We start from the raw sequence: 22358 nt of genomic DNA, 5'->3' as shown, positions 1-22358 counted from the left end.
TGGGGTTTTTTTGGGGGGGTGGGGGAATCCAGCACTTTGGTTACTTTCTTCTCCAAGGCAGGCTTATCATATTAAATTTGGACACATCTGGGTCTCAACCAGTCTAAAATGAAAAAGCCCTCATAATTCTGGCAGGAACCGAGATGTTGGTGAAAAGCCAGTCTTGTAATATGATTTCTGCAATAGACACAGATGTTTATTCTGGGTCTGTACAACACCTATCACAGAAAAGTCCTTGTCCACAACTGGATTACTAATAGAGTGACAGCACAATACATAACAAAATATTAGTATTCCAGCTTGATAAGAGCAGCTTTTCTTTAGAGACATTTCAGGAACAGTCTCTGCATGAGGCACTTCAGACTCTTGAGCAATCTCAGACCTTGGAAGGGAGTCTGAAGGGGTGTGAAGAAATAGAGGGATCCCATACTCTATCACTCACTTTCTGTTTTTAAAGATTTATAAAAATACCTGTATATATTTATACAATACAACCCTACATCCTTTGCAGCACATTTATCTCAATCACACTTTCAACTATCGCTCTTCAAAATGAATTTTGTTTTACGCAGATAGAGCTCTCTGGTGCTTAGTCATTTGCCTGCAAGAAGGCTTCCCTTTGGGGATAGTTCTGGTTAAATTAGCAAAAAAATTATGATCCAACTTTGTGACTGAGGCTAAAACTTTTCCCATGTATTATACAAAGCGTGCGATCTTTTTTTTTTTTATTAATATGACTCATTCATTAAGAGACATTCAAACACATTGTGTGTTCCTTAATTTATCATAGACTGTCAGCTTGAGTAGCCTTTTCTGGTACAAGGAAGACTGGAAATAGGCACTTCATATTTTATCAGCGTTCCCAATCACCTCTCTCTCCCCTACCCACTGATTGAATTGGCAAGGATTGCTTCTTTATGAAAGGAGCTGGGCTCCAAGACAAACTGCTTGTGCAGAAGATGGCAGCAGGAGCAGTCTAGACTGGGGACACGCTCCGAAATCTGCCTTTGAAAGAAGGCTGCCTGCCAGAGTAACGCCACACCTCTGGCTGGGCTGCTGCCACCAGGGTTTGAACCTGGGGCTCCTGGCTGCGCACCGCGCCGTGCAGATGGGAACTGGAGGCTGCTGGTGTTCCCACCCAGGGACTCTTCCGACTCGGATACTCGGGGAGTCGTTTGAAACACGCTCCCTCCCCGCTCCTCTTGCGTTACTCAGTGCTTGCACAGCCTCCTAGTGAACTTGGTCCGCTCCTCTGCACGTTCAGCATCAGGTGTGGTTTTCTTGCTCTAAAAATAACCCTCAGACACTTGTTGAAAGAGTCAATTTCAGTATTTTTTGTTTGTAAGGGCCAAAAAGTTATGGTATTACAGCTTTCTTACACAGGAGGAGGAAGGGCCAACTTGGGGTACACTGTGGACAAGCCAGCTAGACCCCAGCTGTGCCAGGGCAAGGGGTTTGCTGCAGCTTTACCACATTACACAGAGCATGCACATCCCAGCAGGCAGTGCTGATGGGCAGGGGAGAGGGCTACGGCCCCCTAAATCTCCCTGTCAACCCTGCTGCTGGTATAGACGAGCAGATGATACCCCATCTACCAAAGGATTCAAACACCTATCACCTCACAGCCTTACAAGAGTTCGAGGGCTTGACACGCTGGCAACAAAAATCCTATTTTTCAATATATATTTTTCTTTTGTGGGTATCCAAGCTACTTGCAGCCATGTGCTGGGCTCAGCTCTGCAAGCTGAGCGAAGGCCCAGTTGGCGCCGCACAGGGACGGGAGATCTTGAGCAAAGCTCAGCAGAGGTGCTGCGGGCAGCCGTGGATGACTCAGAGGGACGTTTGCCATCTGCTGAGTCAGTGCTGCATTACTGACTTAGCATGATGTTTGGGTGTTCTTTTTGCTATTTCCCCCCTCCAAAAGAAATGTAGAGCTGAGATCCCAAATGCTTGTGGTTATTAATGGTTCCCAAGAAATTTTTCTTTTTTAAGAACATATTATCCTCCCTCCACTAGCTGCCCAGCAAACCCAACATTCCTGAAGAATTAATGCTCTGCCACTAGTTGCATGTGGGACGCAGCATCTCTATTTCCTGTTGCGCAGCACAGTGGTGGTCTTTCCAGGACAGATTAATCCACGGAGGATGTTGCCTTTTATTGCTAGGTGAACAGATCCTTTTAGCTCCTTGCTTGCACTCCTCTAACTGTGCGTACACCTCCCTCAATTGTGGGGATGGGGCCCTTCTGCACTGCTAAGATTATACCACAGTTATTTTGCTAGCATTCACAAAGCCAGAATTGCACAGAGACCACAGAGCCTGAGTCATCACTGCCTTGCACCGCGGCTGTCATTCACATCCTGATTTTGGGATGATCAGGATTAAGGACAGTCCTTTCTTTCTAAGTGGCAGCAGGACAGGCTGGGGGCTGCTGGCTGCCAGCATGCCTCTGCCCAGAAATTATTGCCAAGGTGGCCCCAATCCTTGCTGAAAAGGTAGAAGGCAGTTTCCCATACACACTTCTCTGCCCAGAGTGACAGTCTTGTCTCTTGAAGAGACCTTGTATCAGGCAACACAACTGGGAAAAATAATTAATCACGTATCCTTCCACCCATGTGCTAGACTCTGAATGACGTTCCCAGCCCATAACCTGCCCTGTCCAGAGAAAGCGCCGGGCTGCGATATCATGCAGCAGAGCAGGAAGGGCTGTACTGACCTCATCAGAAACGTCTGCCCAACAACACGAGGACGGCGCCAGGTAATTACTCAAGCACAGAGCATTTATCAGCACTTGTTCTGAAACATGCTTGTCTGGCTATAGAAGCACTACATTAATTTCTCAACATGTCATCCCCATTCCGGTCTTTTCTCCTCTTTCTCTTCCCATGTCAGAGACATCCAACAAAGTATGGTACAGAGATCTCGGAGTGAGTCACAGGAGCTATCAAGCACCGCACAGCAGCCAGCTCCAGCCAAGCCATAACCTTTCCCTCCCAAAGTGCCGACTTTGTTTCCAGCAGTCAAAGAGGATAAGGCCAGACAGAGCCTCAAAATGTTCTCCTTTCCCTCAGTTCAGGACTCCAGTTGTTCTCAGATGGGATGGAAAAATCCTGCCATCTCTTCCCTCAGCCCTCCACAGCCTGAATCAGTTTCTTTGCTATGATTCATTCAGAAGCTGAGAAGGATTTTCCACTCCAGTTCAATAACAAGCTCTTTACATTGCAGGGGGAAGTGGGGGCTTGGAGCTTGGTCACCCTCATGATACTTGCAGGGCAAGAAGTTGGGAAAGGTCAGAATTTCACTGGGCTCAGAGCAGGCCACCAAGATTTACACCTTACAGGTAAATAGTGTTTTAAGAGAAGTTCACAATTGCTGAATTTCTCCTCTTGGAAATATGCCTGAAACAACTCTCCACAAAACACAGAAGACTGCCCAAAGATAAAATCACTGAAGCTCATGCTGTGTACTCGGGGATTTAGCAAAACTTCTCCAAGTACAAAGACTACATCAGGGATGCATGCCTGTAAAGTCAGGCAGGAGAGCAAGGCTGCCTGCGCTGCATCCCCCTGCCCAGGGGAGCATCTTCACCTCCCCCAGGGATGGGAACCTTCGAACGAAACACCCCCATCAGTGACTCCCCACCCAAATTACAAGGAGAGAAATCACCACACTGCTTTGAAATGGGACAGGCAGGAAATGCAAACCTTGCAGGTAAGCACCCATTGAGGGCTTCGGAAACACAACCATTTCACTTTAGCTTTTTTACTTGTAACAATGAGCAGCACATCTGCAGACACAAGTGCTGTTGATTGTGTTCCTTAAGCCAGTCTCAATATTTCCATTGTAAACCCTTCTTCCACTATTTTAAGAAGTCAGCTGTAAAAATTTGCTCTAGGCTGGAACTTGGCAACGGAAGACTCCGTCTGGGAGAAACTTATTTTACATGTGCAACCCCTCTCTCGTATACACAATATAGCAAAAGGCTTGGGTAGGAACACCAAATCCTCCTAAAAGTTGGCCAGTTTAAAGATCCTGTTTGCATTCTTGCATTTGGGAAAAAAAAAAAAAAAAAAGCTAGCAGATAATTAGTGTGGCCTGACTGCTTTTAGCATTACAAAATGTGTGTATACTTTTATGATGGCCAAGATATACATCCTGAGAGTGATTATTGTGTGTGGAATAGAGTAGTTAAGTTTATAAAGGAAACTCTTTGCACGTTTTAAGTGTGGGCTATGAGAAATAAAAAAAAATAACATAAAATTAACTTATACCATAAAAATAGGGGGGAGTTTGTTTAAAAAAATAAATCCTGAAGCAATCTCTGTACTTGCATTTGCTGAAACAGGGCACTTCTCTGGAAATGTGAATTTCAGGTACAAAACAGATTAATAACCAGTGTTAAGAAATAGTTAGTTTGTGGCATGTTTTTGAGGCACCTGGGTTTTCTTTGGAAGGTGACCAGCAGTTCTGCTCTCTTGGCCCTGAGAAAAACCAGGGGTGTGGAACAAAGCTCCGACCTGGCCATCAAAATTTTAACCAGCAACTTGTAGGAAGGAAGGTGGGTGTTGGGTTTTTTTTTTGCTTGTTTGTTTTTTAAATTTTCTTAAATCTAACATTAAGCAGCAACTTTAATCACAGACTTTTAAGGGGCACCCACCATCACAGAGCACTCCAGTTTACACTGAGATATGTGCTAAAATTGTGATCATTAGAAGTGTGTTAGTGCTTGGCTGCTATTTTGAGTTGTCACACTCCACTAAACATCATAGAAACCCATTGTAGGTCATGGTCTGCCAACCATTTAGCTGAGCTATGACTGGGAATACTCAACATCAAGAGCTTGAACTTACCTGAGGTCCTCTCTCTCCCTTCACTCCTGGATATCCCAGTAAAAATGGAAACGGAGTGGGTCCAAGGGGGTCAAAGATTTGATAGCCGTCAGTCACAGCTGGGGTGGTGAGGTTGAAGGCCTGTACCCTGGCTCTGGAGACAGGACGGGCAGACCCCAGGGGAGGTTTGGTGTACACCAGAGGGATGTTACTAGGATCCACTTTCCTGGTGGGGGACGGCACGTGCTTCTTTGGAACGGGCCCATTGCTTGGGTTCTGTGGGGTTTGCTTTAGGGTGACAAAGTGGACATTGCTGGTTGTGTTATCAGTCATCCTCCTCATTGGCTTTACAGTACTGGGTGCTTCAGAGGGCTCAATGGTGGGTTTTTGGTTGATCTTCTTTTTGGTCTCTTGCTTGGACTCCTTCCTGCTGGCCACAGCAGGGCTCTGGCTTGTTGGTGGGGCCTTTTTGGCCGTGGGAAAGGGATTTTTCTCCATGTGCATGCTGGGAGTGGGCCGAGAGACCTTGAGGGTCGTCACTGTCCCCCAAGGGAGTGAACGGGCGGGTGGCTGTGTTCCAGTACTCGATGGAACAGGAGATGGGGCCACTGTGACCTTTGTGGCTTTGGTTGTCAGTCTTGGCAGTGATGGTGGGGCTGATACCAACGCAATGGTTGTTGCACCTGAACTCCGAGTCTTGAGGGGTGCAGTGACCCTGCCAAATTCCAAGGATGGGGCAGCAGTGGTCAGGTTTTTCAGACCCTGCAGCGAGGGCTCCATCCGCTGTGGGGTACTTGGGGAGGCACTGGGATCCCTGGGCAGGAGGGGTATGAGGGGGGGCAGGTTCGGCCGGTAGGTATCTGCTTGCCTGCACTGTTTTTTCAGGTATTTACAGTAATGATGAGCTGCCTTGGCAGAAGGATAAATATCGAACTGGCAGATGGCTCCTTCAAACTGCACGGAGTGCTGGTTTATCTTCCCAAAGAGGAAAGATCCATGTGGATCCAATGCCTCGTCCTTTTTAAGATGCAAATCCGCATGTACTCTGCGCTTCCCACAAGAAGTAAATAAAGTGACTGTCTGGCCACGGATATCGATGGCCATATTGTGCCACTGGCCATCATGGACATTGTAATCAAAATATACAGAGCGCTTGTGGCCCACATATACTATGATCTTTCCAGGCACAAACTGGACCCCCAGCTGCAGTTTTTTCTTTTTGCTCTTGATGGCAAAGAGAAAAGCATTGTTGATGCGGTGGGAGCAGAGGCTCAGCACTAGGAGCAGGTCAGTGCTGGAGCCTGTGGGGAGGATGGTGCTGACTGGTGCTTCGACACGTGCTCGCTGAGTGAAGATGACCCCTGATTTGAAAGGAATGACTCCTTGAGGAACTGTACGTGATGAGGACCATCCGCTCGATGGCCTTTTCCCTGACAGGCCCAGTCTTTGAAGAACATCCACATCTGAAAGGGAAGCACAAAGAAAATGTGAGGTGTTGGGCAACCCAAGGGCTGGATGGGTATGGGGGGGGTCAAACCAGTCCATGCAAAAAGGCAACAGGATGCAGGAAACCCCAACCATTCTCTCACATATATACATTCAAATAATCAGAATGGAGAGCACATCTTCTGCACATCACATGAGGAGCAAGTGCATGCTCAACTTGGTCACCAACAATTGCCAAAATGCATCAGCTCCATGGTGCATCTGGCTGGCTATCCTGTCCCACCAGGGACCAGCTCCAGATGTTCTGGAGGGAGCTGACCTCGCTACAAGGAAATTTCCCACTGAGCACCAATAGTCCACTTCTCTGGGATTTAATTCTTAGTACTGACCACACAGCTGGAAAGGAATTTGAACAACAGACTGAGCTGGATTGCAAAATTTTATATCCCCAGAAGGCAAGTTACAGAACTTTCAAAGGGAGCAAAGGCCTTGTATGTGTCTCTCTCCAAATTAGCAAGAAGCAGCTTTTGATCTTTGAGACTCTGGAGAGTTTAGGGAAGTGAAGGTGCCTCCCAGCATGAAAAAATTGCACCTAGATTTCACTGAACCGCTTAAGGTTGTCCACAGCAGTACTTCTTTCCCAGAGGATCATCTTACAGCCTTAAATTATTTTAATAGGTTGGAGGAACCAGACTTGGTTTGTGAAGAGCTGAGAAATTAGTTATGGCTGCCACTGAGCAGTAAAGGTAGGACTCCCCTTCAGCGTTTATCCCCTAGGAGCTACGTGCCTTGTTCAAGACAAGATGAGAGGGATTGATGTCCAGAGGTACCTATCTTTCTCCACCAACTCCAGGAGAACTCTGCCATGGACAGACAAGCAGAATCCTCTGGTTTCTGGCCTGAAGGTCTAACAGGAGTCACACACAGCTCGGAGTCCAAGGCAGATTAGCAGGCAAGAGCCACACAAACTGGAGCCAGCTGGCGGCAGTCTCAGTTGAACTACTTAACTGGGGAAGATGCCGAGGTCTACATGAGAAAAGCTGCAAAGGTAAATGTGCCCAGACCTGAAAAAGGTGCTCATGTGCCCAAAAGCTTGTTCTCTTACTCCAGCTTGAACATTTGGCCTAATAAAAGATGTTACCTACATGGTATAGACAGATAAAGATAAGGCTATAACCACTGCTGAAAACGAGCTAGGATAACTATTTCCTTCCCTCTTCCCTGCCCAAATGCAATCCCTATTACTCGATCACCAGCTAACTCTTGTATTTAAGTGCTCTTTGGGGAAGCTAGCCTGGGCTATATAATCCAAATGCTGATCTCGCAAGGTAAGAATTTAACAATCAGAAATGCGGCAGTGCCAATCATGGCTGCACATCAGCTAACACCATGGGATTGCAGCTTTCCTAGATTAAAAGGAAAAGTGAATCAAAGGTTGTCCAAAGAAAAAATGAGCTCCTTCTCCAAAGGGGCCTTGGAATTTGGCCTCTTTCACCCTTAACTACAAAATATTCAGCACAATACCCAATGTTTGGGGAACTGGCACTTAAAAGAGATCCTCAGTGTTGGCCAGAAGGGTTGTAGACTCAATCCGGTCTGAGGCCTGTAGTGTTGCTGGCCAGGAAGGGAGGAGAATAATGAGAAGACCTTTGTTCCTTGATTTTGGCAAAAACCTTGACCATTTTTGTATGTAAGAACAAGTCAATCAATATTTACTTTGTCTGAGCTCAGCTTTATTCCCACCTCCCTCTTTTAATGCAACTTGACTCATTTTCTAGCAAAGCCTACCCTGGAAAAGATGCATCAGATGCGAAAGGGGATGGAAATTTTCCCACTCTAGGCAGAGGGGATAATTTGCTGCACAGCATGTGCAAGTGTTAATAATGGTACTTCTCCCATACTATGAAATCCTTGGTTGCCCACTGTTTTTCTGCCATATTGCCCAACGGGGCTGTCCCTCAGCATAGCAAAGGTACAGCCTTCCCCTCTCTGCACTGAATGAAGGAATCACAGCAGTATCTTCATACTGGATAATCTCCAGAGTCCATGAAATAGTAAAGGCCAAAGCCTGGCTTTAGCAAAGTCAAGTGGGACCCCTGCCACAGACTTCAAAGGCATCGGGATTTAGCCCTAAGGAAATAAGTTTACCACTTAAACTAGGAGGTAGACTCCAGCTTCCAATTCCTACATGTATTTTTAGGTTCTCTCCCAGAGACAGACAGTGGTGTGTCTCTACTAGGCAGAGATGCTTTACGCTCCAGGAACTATTCATATGGTAGCTGCTCTGCAAAAGCATAAGGATGTTTCCCCGCTCAGAGGATGCCGCTGCTGTTTGCAATACCAATCCAGCTGCCTCGTTAGCAACTGCATCCAACAGTGCTTAAGAAAAAGGAAAAAAAAAGCACAACCCAACCACTCCTTTCCCTCAGAACTCACTAAGGTGGAGCCAAATTCTAGATGCCTACGCAAAACCTGATTAAAAGAGACCTCATGCAGGACACGTATGTGGATTTTCCAGCACCAGATCCAGGTACACAGCTCAGGACTCCTGTGCACCCAGCCTGTCTGCCTGTCCATCCCATGCTGACTGCCCTGGGCTGGTGGGGCACGTCCCCCGGGATGACAGGATGTCATCAACTAACATAAAATGCAAGGTAATTTTGGCTTCCTTAAGTAGCTCCAAGTTTAGCAAAGCATTTTTTCCCCTTCAAATTTTTTCCTCTGTGGATTTTTCCATCAAAACACATTATTTAAAAAACCATTCACTTAGAGCTGCCTGGTCCCAGGTGCCTTGAAGACAGTTGCAACATTTCTGTAGCAACATTTGAGCAACTGGGAAAAACTTTTCTAGCAGACTCTATGCATGAAGTAAGATGCACAGAGATTCTTGAACAGCCACATGATCATCTCTGAAAGAGAGGATAAAATGTTTTATTGTTCTCCTTCCCATCCCTTTCTTTCCCTTCCCCTTCCCCCACGCAAAAAGCTTTATAAGAAAAAGAAGCCAAAAGGCAGGAGAGAAATAACTTGCAGCTTCCTAGATTCCAGCAGCTGAGATGTGATGCCCACAGCTAAAATTGGGTTGAATAAACGCTACATTTCCAAAAGTTACTGCCCAGACCCTTAGTCAGTGCACATCAGATGAACTCACTAACCTCATGATCTTTTGGATTTGTAACACTTATGGAAAAATCATCCTCTGCATTCCCTGATTTTCCAGTGTGCAGGAAGACCCCTAAGCCTTCTAGTAATAACTACAGTGTTTTCAAAAGCCCACGGCATTGGCTTAATTTCATCCTCACACAGATCTATGAACAAACTCTTACTGCTTTTGTAAATCTCATGTTTGACAATCCTGAGTGATAATGCAGTCTCAAGTCACCAATGTTTCCTTACAGCCTTTGCTTCCTTGAAAGTGTTTACTTTCTGGCACCCAGAAGAGGAGCCTGTCTCTGATTGTGGGGCAACCAAGCAAGACTTTTAAAATTCTTTTATCACAGAGGAAGTATCTCAGAAGGGAGTTATCTGCCACACTAAGGTAATGCAATAACAGCAAAGTGAAAGAGTTTCCTTTAGATTGATGGTAACAAATCAAAAGACATGGCACGATCCCATAATTATCATGGGAGTAAAATGATGGATAGAGATGAATCTAAACAGCACATTAAAATCTACTTGAAAAAAAGAGATGCCAAGACACAGTATTTGTTCTGCCTCTTTATGAGCTGACATAAAACTTGCTCTGAAAACTGCTTGACTAAGTAATTCAGCCAGATGTTCACCTCTTTCACATTTAAGCAGAATTTGGAAAATATTACATTTTTCAAAATTGCTGATGGCAGGGATGTATTCCCCCCCCCCCCAAAAAAAAAAAAGTGCTCCATGGGCTGGCTTACAGCTGAGCATTGACCAACTTTCTATTTTTCCTTCATGTTTTGGAGACTAAGAGGAGAGCCCTGGAGCCTGCTAGTCCACTTACTGTCTACTGATTGCAGGGGAAGCTCTTCAGTTCCAGTATATACCCGTGTAAAACATCCATGTGGAAGAGGTGTTACTATTTTAAGAGGAGATGGCTCCTTTAAAAACAGATGTTGCAGAGATGCTCAGTTCCCACTACCAACTGTGAGAGATGAATTTATTTTTATTTTTGTTGACTCTGAAGCATTCTATCTCCTCTTATGGGATCATTGATTATTGTACCCCAAACTTTTGTCCTGTCCCCAGCAGCACTGGGAGGGGACACCTGGAGCAGACGTATAAAGACAGGGTGAAGTTGTATGATCACTCCCCTGTAGAATACTTCCCCTACTGCACAGGGACTGAGCCAGACAGTCATTCTACTATCAACCACCCCTGTGGAATTTTTCTCCCTTAAATTTGCTTTTACTTTTAGAACTTACATCATTTCTTTATGCACAACATCCTATGTGACTGCACAGGCATGATCGGGTTGCATTCAAGTCAAGGAAAAACCTGTCTGCCAGAGACACTTAATTCCTTAATGCCCCAGCCTCAGGGGACACTTTCTAAAAGCAGTTAAGTACTAGCAAGTGCAGGTAGATGCCAGTGACATTTTAGACACACCGAAGTGCTTCATTCCCACCAGTTCCACCAGACAGACAGGCACTTCTGAAAATCCTGTGGGGCACGTAATCACCTGTAAAAAACTGGTTCTTTTGCCAGCTGTTAACTGCGTCATCTGTATCATCAGTACTGCAATAATCAGCAATAAATGCATTCATTTCTGTGCACTAGGCTCAGTCATTATTAAATGATGGTCCCAAACTGGTACCAAAGCACTTGGCTTTTACTTTGGTTGAAAGAGGAGAGAAAAAAAAGTGCAGTTTACCTTCAGAATTTCCCTGTGTGAGTCCCAGGAACCAGGTAAAACATAATATAGTCCAGAGAAAGCAGAATCCCCTAAAATTGGGAAAGAAGAAAAAATAATGAGTTTCTACAACATTAGTAACAAAAACTAGCTCCCCCGCCCCTGTTAAGGGTCTTTTCCTTGATCACAAGTTTAGCAAAGTCAGTGGCAGTGTCCACATGTCTCTGGGAAGTAGAGAATGAGTGCTCAGCAGAACAGCACTTGCTTCTGACTGAGATCTCATTTTGCTACTTTTAAGTCATCTAAAGCCCACTGAATTCAGTGGAAGGTTTTCCCGCTGGTATTAGAGGAACTGTTGATCAAGGATCAAGCCTTGAACAAGGACCAGACCAGTGTTTCGAGATGCAGGGTCATCAGTGCCAGATCAGCAGTCCTTTCACTACTGCTACTCCTTGGCACTCGCCCCATCTTGGACAGAACATCAGAAATGCAAGAAGATGGAGAAATAATTCAAAATTGGAAGGTCAAAAGACATGCCAGGAGCGCATGTGCATCTATGAGGACACAGGTAGAAAACAGGCTGACATGCAGTGACATGTCACCTGCATCTCAGCAAAAAATTTCTGAGTCCTAATGCTTTACTATATGCTTAAAAATATTCTAAACTTACAAAATCCTACATGGATCTATTCCTCTTTTTACACCCAGATGCAAAGATGGGGGCAGCTCATAACCACTCAGCACGCTATGCTGTTGCCACTAATGACTTTCTCATTAGCTGGGTATGGAAGGAAATTTTAGAAAGTGAGAGAGCTGCAGACTCCCAAGCAAAGTACTCTCGCAGACCCTTTCACGCCTGAGATGGAATTGGACAAACCTTTCTGTTAGCTCAACTTTAAGCCTTCAAGTGCCATTGAAAACAGCAGCAGAGAGGAAAACTTTGCCCAGAAAGGTAGCTGAAACTGCCCCTTCCCCCACCAACTTCCTTGATTTGTAGCCAAATAAAGAACATAGGAAACTCCTTGGTTAAGCTCACTTAAAACTGTCAGTGGAAAGTTTGAAGATTGAATTCCCTCATCTTTTAGAGATGATATTTAACAGCTTGATCAGCAAGGGCTGCTGGAGGAACTGAGACAAAAATGTAAACTACAGAAGTTCTCAGCCAGAAGAAAGCAGTGTGGGACATCCACAGGTTTTTCTTCATGTCAGCCAAGCCAGTGTGAACACTGGGATATGCAAAGCAATGCCAAAGTGCTGCCTGCTCCTCTCTTCAGATCTGGCAAAGACAAATCATTTATCAAATGGGATTAGAGACCACTCTTCTCCTGCCATCAAGCCTCAGCTTTAGCACAAGAAAGCATCCTCTGAGACAGTGTATAACTCTGGGCCAGACTCTCACCAGTGACGGAGACCCTTTCCCACAGCTAAAATGAAGCCACAGTGATTTACACATCAGTGGGGAAACCTGGCCTTGAATGTAAAAATCCATGCAGGAATCCAGCCACTAACTAATATTTTAAGGCTTGAAGGGACAAAATACCGGAGCGGCCCCACATCGGCTGGGAAACAAATGAGATGAACCACATCATTATTTACTGTTTCCATTACCCTGACACTGCGCTGCTCATTTCAGGAGCTCTGGGGCTGCTTTAGTTTATGCATGAAGGAACAATAGCTTGGAAGAGCCAAATCACAGTATTCTTCCACCATGTTCCATAGCCAGCCATACGCTAACCAGGAAACCCTCACTATCACTATGTTCTCCAGCTGGGGAGACTTGGTTGTTTTCTGCCCACTTCATCCCATGGGACACAGCTGTTGGGCTGAAGACACTGCTGAGTCCAAGGAGAGCTGGTGTCCCAGTTCATTCAGGGAATGTAGGAAAGGAAGGAGAATAGTATGATTCTTCATAGCCACCTGTAGCAGAAGTCTTTTTCTGACTTAAGAGGCTAAAATCCACTTCAAAGGAAGACCTGCCTTTCTGTGCTCACCTCCAAAGGATCAATGGAGTTTTAAGATGCGGACGCAATTCCATGTGCGCATGGAGCACAGACCTTGTTGGGTATCAACCGCGTTTGACCGCCGATGAGAGCGCAGGAAGACAAGGGGAAAGGGGTGACCAACATGATGCGAACACCAAGGGCAGCAGGAGTCCCAAGCATTAAGAACACCTTTTCTCTGGTGAGGACCAGATTTGTACACAGCTATGTACAAACACTGGTGCACACCCCACACCTCACTGAAGTCCAGATCTTTTTTTGGAGGGGTACCTTCACAACCCAAATTTGCTTCCAAAGTCCCTACTGACCAACACAGTGAGGGGAACAAGCCTTAGGGGAAAATCCAGCACGTAATTTCATTCCAGTGACACTGACGGGGCTATAAAGGAGACGAATGCGCAGCATGGGATCCAGCTGGCCTCAGTCTTGCTCCTGGACCCCTTGCACAGCCAATACCATAAGAGTTGAGAGTGGGGCCGAGTGCCAAAACACTGAAGAAAAACACTTTGGCAAAATTTACCAACTTAATGGAAAAAGCAAAAGCAGCTTCCAAATGGCAGACCTGCGACTGATGGGGCTGTTAATTATTGCAGGATTTTATAATGCAGGCTCTTTTTCCGTTACAATTCTGCAGTGACAGGATTGCATAAGCAGCTTGAGCAGCAATAGTAAAAGAAGATTTTTCTCCTTATATAGAGCTATCAAACCCACCTTGCCTTCATCTCGGCTTCTTCCCACAACCAGTGATTTCCACAGAGACTCTGTCAAGAGGTACCCACTAAAAGCATTTATTTCTTTTATTGCATAGGGCCTATGAAGACCAGAATGAGGATCCCACCGCTATAATCACTAGGTGAAGAAGTGCCCCTAAATACGTATGATATAAGCTCACGTGAACCCTAGAAGTTTTCCAGTGCAGACAAACTCCCTTTATAGCAAACTGAAGCTACTGACTACAGCTTAATTTTGCTACGCTACTTTTTGCGAACTCCTGTGATCAGCCCATGGGAACCAACCAGTGCCAAAAGTGCAAGGCAAAAGACAACAGAGAGGGACAGAGAAGCGTGAAAACTGGTAATAACACTTCTCAGCCTTAATGGTGATTTTAGCATCTTCCCAGTGAGGACCACGTGCATGCAGGTAGCAGCCAAGGAAAAACATCCCGAGGAGTTCCTACAAAAAGCAACCAGAAGGTCTAGGCACCACTTCTGCTGGGGCTTCAGGACAGGCAGGAGGTCCCTGCACATGGTGGTATGCACCAGTCCAGAGACCTGGTGAAATCACGACTGCTAATCAGCATACAATTGCAAAACTGTGCCCTGCATTTTCAGCTTCCAGACTCACTTGCCATCTTCTTACTGAGCACTGAAAGATCAGACTTCTGAGAGCGGCAAGTAGTGACTTGGAGGCTAAAGAAGAGTTATCACCTCTCCAGGTGGCTTGTGCACAGCGTGTCTTGCTGCTACAACCCCAGTAAAGTCACGTTCAGGGTGGCAACCTCAAGAGCAAAAGTAAAGGAAAAATCCTGTTGAACATACCAGTTCTTACCTGACAACCACTGGAATAAAGCACTACACTGAACTAAGGACAATAGTAAGACAGTAGCCTCTAAGGAAGACTTGGTCGGGAATTATCCTCAAAAAAGTGCAAGTCTGACAAAGCTGAAGCAATCTGTAAAACAGTTGTGATCAGCTAATTCTCCGCTTCACAATTTCTGGAATTGGTTGGAAAAAGTTCAGCTTTTTTAAATTAAAAGATTTGCCTCTGCCTTAAAAAAAGAAGTCCAAATGATTTTGACATCTTGTTTGCTTAGATGATGGGTTGAAGCTGAAGAAAATGTTAGAGGGCCCCAAAGCAGCATTTAATTTTTTTTTTTTTGTTTTCTCCCTCATTTACAGTGGGGAAATGTCTTTGAAATTGCAAACATTCTCGCAGGGCGGAAAAATCATTCCCCCCCACTCTCCTCCATTCAGGTGCATTTTTTTCTGTCCAAAAGACCAGAAAGCCAGCTGGATGCTGAAAATTGCTTTTCAAGAAAGGCAAAGCTACATTTCTAACTGTAGATCAGACAGTGTATCTTAAAAGGAGAAAATGTCTATGCTGCTTAAGAACCTCTGCACATGAGCAGAGATGCTATTTCATAAGACACCCAGCAGTTTTGATAGTCAACAGGAAACAAAAATCACAACCTACATACCCAGGCTTTAAATTGCACGATGGCATTGATTCCACTCCCAGCTTTTCGGGGCAGAAATCTTATTTTGTACTAGTATCATCCTTTGCAGAGCAGACTTCTACTCTCTTTTCTGGGCTTCTGGAAAATATGTTATTTCTCCTCTCACCCTCAGTTTCTGAAGAGAGCAATGGGAACCTATAGTTATGTAATGTCCCTGTATTGACCCTGCATAGTCCTTTGCTGGACCTTTTCTGCAGTATAGACCAGCTATTGATTTACACCTCCAGTCAAAGATTTTGTCTGGTGTACACAGACACTGTTGCAAAGCCCAGCATGCTAAGGGGAGAGTTTCTGAGATGTCTGAAATGGTATTAATTTTTAACCCCCGTTCACCATCTACAATTTTAAGACAAGCAGATATGGCCCAGATAGATTCATTTCCATGGTCATTTAAAAATACTGAGAAATCTAAGAGTGATCTAGAAACTGTCAATATTAAGTGGGGAAGAATGAAAATCAGTACCCCCCCATAAGATTTTAATGTTCGGAAAACTCCCCCAAAATATCATCCAGCATCAAGTACGCAACACATCCAGAATCCACTGCTCCTAGGCACGTGTTTATCAAAACAGATCTTCAGATGACAACTAGAAATTCATTGCACACGCAGCCATAAGGGGAGAAGATAAAGTGGGACATCAGTGTGGCTGCCTGAGCTTTAACAGCACCCTGAGCAGAGTGCAAAGCGGAGAGTTTCAAAGATTGTCCCACCATTATTACTGGAGACCCCAGTAGCCCAAACAGGGAAACTCCCTAGGATGGGAAACTCTCTAGGCCAGACTCCGCCGACCCATCCTTGGGCTGATCCTGAACAGGAACGTCTGAATTCCTCCACCCTGCCCCAGAGTTTGGAGCGGGTGTGCAAACCCAGAAATTCCCACGGTTTCTCTGGCACCATTTCTGCCAAATCTAATCTTAATTCAGGATGAAAATGCCCTTAGTGCTGTGCCTGTAGAGGTCTGTCTCAGGGCTTTGGCAACTGTGGCCCAGAAAAAGCTGCTGCTTCCTTCAGAGGAGGCCCCTGGTAGCGAAAGAGCGACCCACTGGGGCCCGAGGAAAGGGAGGAATCGTGTTCACAAAGGGGAGGGACCTCAGCTCCTGGCAATGGTACAGCAGTAGGTCTCAAGTACTGCAAAGAAGCTTCGCTCTCCTAAAAGCCTGCACATCAGCCAGGAACAAGGAGGGTCTGGATGCATAAAGGCCTGGTATTTGCTCCCCCAGTACTTATAGCTCCTCTTAGGATTCCTCCGGGAGGGAAACGCAGACGTGCAGTACGCAGAGCATGCAGATGAAGCGTCAGTGTGGCCAACCCTCCCTCCTGCAGACACCTCACACCTTGTTCTTCCAAGGGTTTATGCTGATATCTGCAGACTGAGGGCCAATGGGTCTCAAACCACTGGTCCTTGTCCTCCTAATTAGGAACCACAGCTTGCGTATTCATGGCACAAAGCTGGCCCAGAGTTAACTAGCTCCTCTTAGCTCCTGCTGGTGACAACCTGCTTCCTCACCCGCTAGATACAAGACTGACTGACACGGCTGTGATGACTTAAATACCCTCCCAGATACCTCCCAGCAGCTTTCTACAATGGGGGATCTTTCCTGACAACCCATTACTTGGTTTCCTCTTTGCTCACCACCCCTGTCTGTCTGGGTTATTGACTTTGCTGCTGTGTGAAGTGACAACACTCACTACTGGCCCTTGCCTTTGTGTTCTCAGTTAGCAACTGGAGCCCTCGACAAACAGAAGTGCTAAGCGTGATCTGTCATCTAACTCCTTTTTTGTCCTTCCAACAAACGCCTTTGCATTCCTTCATTTTGTGAATGGGGTTTGGCAGAGCCGTATAGAATTCCCCTTTGTTTCCATTTGCACTTCAGTAAGCGTCCATCATTTCTACTTATGCCCCCAACAAATTGGCAAAGAAAGAGAGAGGGGAAAAAAACCTACGTGCTCTGTGTCTGTCTCTGGTCAGAGATTTCCTACAACCTCCTCACCACAAGACCTAAGCAACCCTTGGTCAATAATGTAACCTCTATAAACACTGTTTTCAAGCAGGGCAGATTTTATCCCCTCAACCCATTGCAGAAAGGGGATGAAACTGGAGATTTATTAAAAGGACCTGCTCAGACACGCACATCGAGGCAGCGGGAGAGGGGACACTTGGGCCTCAGTTTGTAACCCCTGGCTGTGACACTGCCCTTCCCTCCTGGGCCACAGCTCCAGGAGGCTGTGTAATTGCCTCCTCTCTACCCCAAGGCACCCAGGACACACACAGCATTTGCCTGACTATTGCTCCTATTGCTGAATTTGTCCAGCAGTGCCATAATTTGTCCCCAGATCACCTGCCCGGCTTGCATGCAATGGTCTTTTCCTCTTAAAACAGGAGCCGTGCCTTCTTGCAGCCCTTTCAGGCCTTCCCAGGGGCTGACCCCCCTTGGTGGTGCCAGATGGGTGCTGTACCACCGCGCCTGTGGCTTGGGCCAGGCAGCCCTGGAGCAGCATTACACCAACAACCCAGGGCTGTGACAGCAAGCAGGCACCCATCGGAGGCCTCAGGAACATGAAGCAAGCTTCCTCCATGGCCAGCATGTGGCACTGGGGCTGGAAGGAGCCAAGGTGGCACAACCACAGCTGAACAGCACAAGTGCTACTACGGTCTGGACACATCTTCAATGCACAGCTGAATGCAAAACCTTCTTCTGTGGTTTAGTGAGCTTGTGCTCGCTAAAAATGCATCAACGGAAACGATCAAGAGAAGCATTTTAAGCTCTCAAAGCCTGTAAAACTTTCTGTTCTTCTGGTTTTACAAGCTTTGCCTGCTCGAGCCAGGACAAGGCTTCAGCACACTCTGCAACTGCTTCTCCTTCCCTGGTGAGCCAGCCCTCCCACTCCCATCCAGGGGTCTCCTGCACGTCTGGCAGCTCCTCAGCCACCAGCCCCGCTCCGGAGGATGCTGCAGGAGCACTGGGACACGCGGGATCCCCAGTGCCACATGAGAATGCATCAGAAAGTTCCCATTACAAGCTGCCTTCAGGCAGCACAACCCTCACCCACCCTGAGGAAGAGTCGGTGGCACAAGGGTGGCCTGGTGAGCCCAGGCACAAGCCAGCTCTGGGCTCAGAGAACCCTCTCCAAGACTAACGGCCTCAACAGGAACATCCAGCTGTGGGGATGGTAGGATGCACAGCACTCAACCCTGCCAAGCAAATCAAAACCCAGCACCAAAAAGCCCATCGGGAGATAATGCAAAGGGTAGCAAGCGACCTCTGCTGAGGAGGGAACGGATCAGCAGCACGCTGGTGAGGTATTTAAGCCAGAGGAGATCCTGGGAACAAAAGGCGCACATATTCAGAGTCCCCAGAAAAGACCAAAGCGCAGATTTCCCATGGCACTGCAACACGCAACCTCATGCAGCCGTGCACAGCGCTAGCCTAGGACACTGAGATGAAAACCACATATAGACCTCCGGAGAGCAGGCAGCCACGCTGCCTTCTCCTGGGTCCCTGTTTCCTAACCCTGTCCTTAGCTGGGTCTGATTTGCCCTGGCTCTCGAGCAGAATCTCCCTGTCCTCATCTGTAGTATGATTGCGGTCAACTTCTCCATCATGGTCACAAGTTGGTTCCCTGTGCAGCGGCTGTGCCTCGTGCCAAGTATCTCCCCAGCATCAGGGCCCTTCCCTTCCCCTCGCTGCGGTGCCGCGCTCCTCTCCGTCTTTCAAAGGAATCTTTATCTGTTTGTTCCCTTTTCAATTTCTCTATTTTTGACAGCCACCCTCGCACGGTCCCAGGCAGGCAGTTCACTCCAGACCATGCCCAACATTAAGACGGTGCAACTGGGAGACGCTGCAGTTACCAGCATCTCCAGACATGCCACAGCTACATCCGTGCAACTCCCCCCCCCCCCCCCCCCCCCAAAGCACTTAAATTCAGTCTTTATGAGTATATAAACACACACAAAACTTCTCAAGGAGAGCTGCTTGCAGCCCCTGGGAGCAGTTGTGATTCTCTCCCCAGAACTTTACACACAGACACATGCAGGCAGGGAGAGCGTGCGCTCAGCCTACAAAGGAAACTGCACATTCATCCACGTCCAAACCCCGGCGCTGCGCTAAAGGGGCGGCTGCCAGGAGCGGGGTGACCCTCGGGGTGGAAGGGAGGGGGGAACCCCCAAATCTCCTTGTCCCGTTTCCAACCCTTTCGTCCCATCTCGCAGCCCAGCCGAGCCTGGCAGAAGCAGAGGGATCCTGTACACAACTTTTTCAAACTGCCAGGCAGAAGAATCCCAGTCTTTCCAAGGGAGTGTCGGTAAATCATCATTACATCCGACAACGCAACCAGAGGGATTAACCCTTTGCTAGTCCCCAGGAAAATAACAACAACAACAAATTTAACAATGAAAATAGTAAAAGCTGGTCCCAGCTGTGCGAGGAAGAGGACGGGCAGGGGCTGTGCTGTAATTTTGGATATATGCACATATATAGACAGAAAGAGGTATTTGTGCGCGCGTGTGTATACTGAACACATGAAGAGCATGCCACCAGGCACCCGCCTGCCTCTCTGACCGTGCCTCAGCCCTTCCCATGGCTCTCCCACTTCCCGGAGGACCGCGGCACCGATCTCCAGGTACTCGTGCCCCCACGTCCCCGCGGGACAGGGCCAGGGAGCAGCATTCCCCCCCCACCCCACTCCCGCTCCCAGGAGGGGCCGGGGAACCTGCCCCCCTGCCCCTGACCGCCAAGGGTGTAGGTGTGCGAGGGGGAGCGGGGAGGTGGAATTGCCCGTTCCTGCATCTCGCGTGGGTGCAACATCGGCGCCCACCCCCCGGACCAGTTCCCGGGCTGGGAGCTCCTTTCCACGGTACGTGGGAATGGAGGCAGGGGGGGGCTCCTCCTGCCCTTCCCGGCCCCCAGCCCCCCGCTCTCACCCCTTTCCGCAACACCCCAAGCCCATTCCCACCCTCCTGCTCCAGCGTGGCCTCCCTTCTCTCCCAGCCCATTCTCTTCTCCAGCCCAGGAGTTTTCACATCATCCCCTGGCAGAAGGAATGTCTTCCCCCACCCCATCCCCAGCCACCCGGGAGCGGAGCTCCCCTCTCGGGCCGGCTCTCCCCTCCCGCAGCCCTCCCGGGATCCCCCGGCTCCCCGGGCACCCCCATCCCCGCCCGGGATGCCCTTCCCCAGCGCCAGCAGAAGTCGGACTTTGTACTCACCCCCTGCCTGCTGCTGTAGCTCTGAGTCTGGAGACCGGCTCTGATTCCGGCTCCATCACGTTTAGTGCATTGTCTCTTTCGGGCAATTTTTGCGGCAATCCATCAGAAAAAGGGGGACAGGCCGGTTTGTGGGTACATCCTTCCCAGGAGCTCAGCTCTCTGCCTCTCTAAGGGGCTCAGCTGTGTCAAAGACACCCCCTGGCCCGGACGGCTCACTCCTTCCTCCTTCTCTTCTGGGTCCTTTTGCTTACACAGATCTTTTAATCCCATTTAACTCCCTCTCGGCAGACTGCAATTACCTTGGGAAAAAGGAGAGAGAACAGAAAGTACACGCTAGGAAGCCAGGCTGGCCCATGGTCGCTGGATTTCTTGCCTCTTTTTTTTTTTTCCCCCTTAATAGTACAATTTCTGTGATCTCTGATTTCCAAAGTCCTTGATTTAAAGTGTTTTTTCTTAGCTGTTACTTTTTTTTGTTGTTTGGTTGGTGGTTGTAATTATTGTTTTTATTTGCAGTGCAGATGTGCCTCCCACCCCCCCAAGGATCTCTCCTCTGGACTTAGAGAGAAGAGGAAAAGGCAGATTTTGAGAAATGAAAATTATTTAAGGATGTCCCTGCTGCCTCTCTCTGCTGCCCTCCTCTGTAACACTGAAGCACTTACAAAAAATAATACAAAGTAAATAAATAATTAAAAAAAGAAACTCTTTTGGCCACAAGAGCTGCAGAGAAGGGATCGAAGACCCCTTCCAGGCTCTGTGGAGGAAACGCACAGGCCGCTGGTCTGGGGGACGCTGCTAACGGAGATCGCTGCTCCGCTGCGCTCACCTGCCGGGGGCCGTGAGCCCTCTGCCCAAGCTGGCTTCGACCCACCTCGCCACGGGCTAGCAAAGGTCCCCTGTTAAAAAGGTACCTGACACAGCTTTTCCCTTGGGCTCAACGCTTGGTGGAGACAGTTGAGAGCCTGTGGAAGGGTCTCAGGCTTGCAGGAGAAAAGCCTCCCCCTGCCCCTGCTTGCCTCCTCACCCTGGCTCCATAGGGAGGGGGGGGACAGGGGACTGCATATGGGGCATCTCCAGAGCCCCCTCTCCTTCCAGCACCAAGCGGTGGAAGCCGCAGCCCGGAGGACAGGGAGAGGGGAATGAGTTTTCTTGTGCAAGGTCCATCAAAGTAAATCAGATCCCAAGTCCACTTAGCCAGCTCTGCCAGGAGAGGGGACTTTTGTGTGTGGGTAAAACCTGCATCCCTATGCCCCCTCCTCTTCCAGCTCTTGCAAAGTCCCACCGAGCTAGGACCCAGCCACCCTGCACGCCCCAGGGTGACAGGCAGATCCCTCTTGTCCACACCAGGACACAGCAAGCCCCTCAGCTCCATAGGATTCCCTCACGCAGGTGAGGGCAGCCCACCCCTGGGTGCCCCTTCGGCCCTGCTCCCTTCCCCCTTGCACAGCATCTCTGCCTTGGGCACTTACTTTGCAGCGAGGCAAGAGGCTGTGCACCGTCTCCTCGCAGCCCTGTGTTCATTGGCATTCATTTGTCCCAGCAGCTTACAGCAATTTCTACTGCTTATAAAATAATAATTAAAAAAAAAAGGAAAAGGAGAAAAAAAACCCCAAAAACCTAAAACACCAAACCCTTTCCTCCCTCCTTCCCCTTCAGTCTCAAGGTGTCTCCTGTGCTGGAAGCCAGCGAGTGCCCACCAGGCTCACGGGCCGTGAGCGAGCCAAGGCTTTCTGGCAAGGCTGAGGTTCCCCCAAATTCAACAGATAATCCTTCCCCAGGACTGGTGCGGGCAGGTCCCCCTCGGGCCGTCGCTCCAC

General features: G+C 47.9%; 1 protein-coding gene across 1 annotated transcript in view; it reads right to left on the bottom strand.

Annotated features, from left to right (window-relative positions):
* The window catches only part of COL27A1 (collagen type XXVII alpha 1 chain), a 163316-nt gene extending 142234 nt beyond the window's left edge, over positions 1–21082 (bottom strand). The window contains exons 1-3 of the mRNA XM_069771912.1: positions 20545–21082; positions 11124–11194; positions 4850–6291 (exon numbers count right to left, since the gene is read on the bottom strand). Coding sequence (XP_069628013.1) covers positions 4850–6291; positions 11124–11194; positions 20545–20600 — 1569 coding nt within the window. The 5' untranslated portion in view covers positions 20601–21082. The remainder of the gene's footprint in view (positions 1–4849; positions 6292–11123; positions 11195–20544) is intronic.
* Positions 21083–22358: the final 1276 nt, after the last annotated feature.

Source organism: Haliaeetus albicilla, chromosome 26 (genome assembly GCF_947461875.1).
Source record: "Haliaeetus albicilla chromosome 26, bHalAlb1.1, whole genome shotgun sequence".
In the NCBI taxonomy this organism is placed as follows: Eukaryota; Metazoa; Chordata; class Aves; order Accipitriformes; family Accipitridae; genus Haliaeetus; species Haliaeetus albicilla.
The sequence above is the reverse complement of the archived record's forward strand: the minus strand, read 5'-3'. Positions and strand labels throughout refer to the sequence as shown.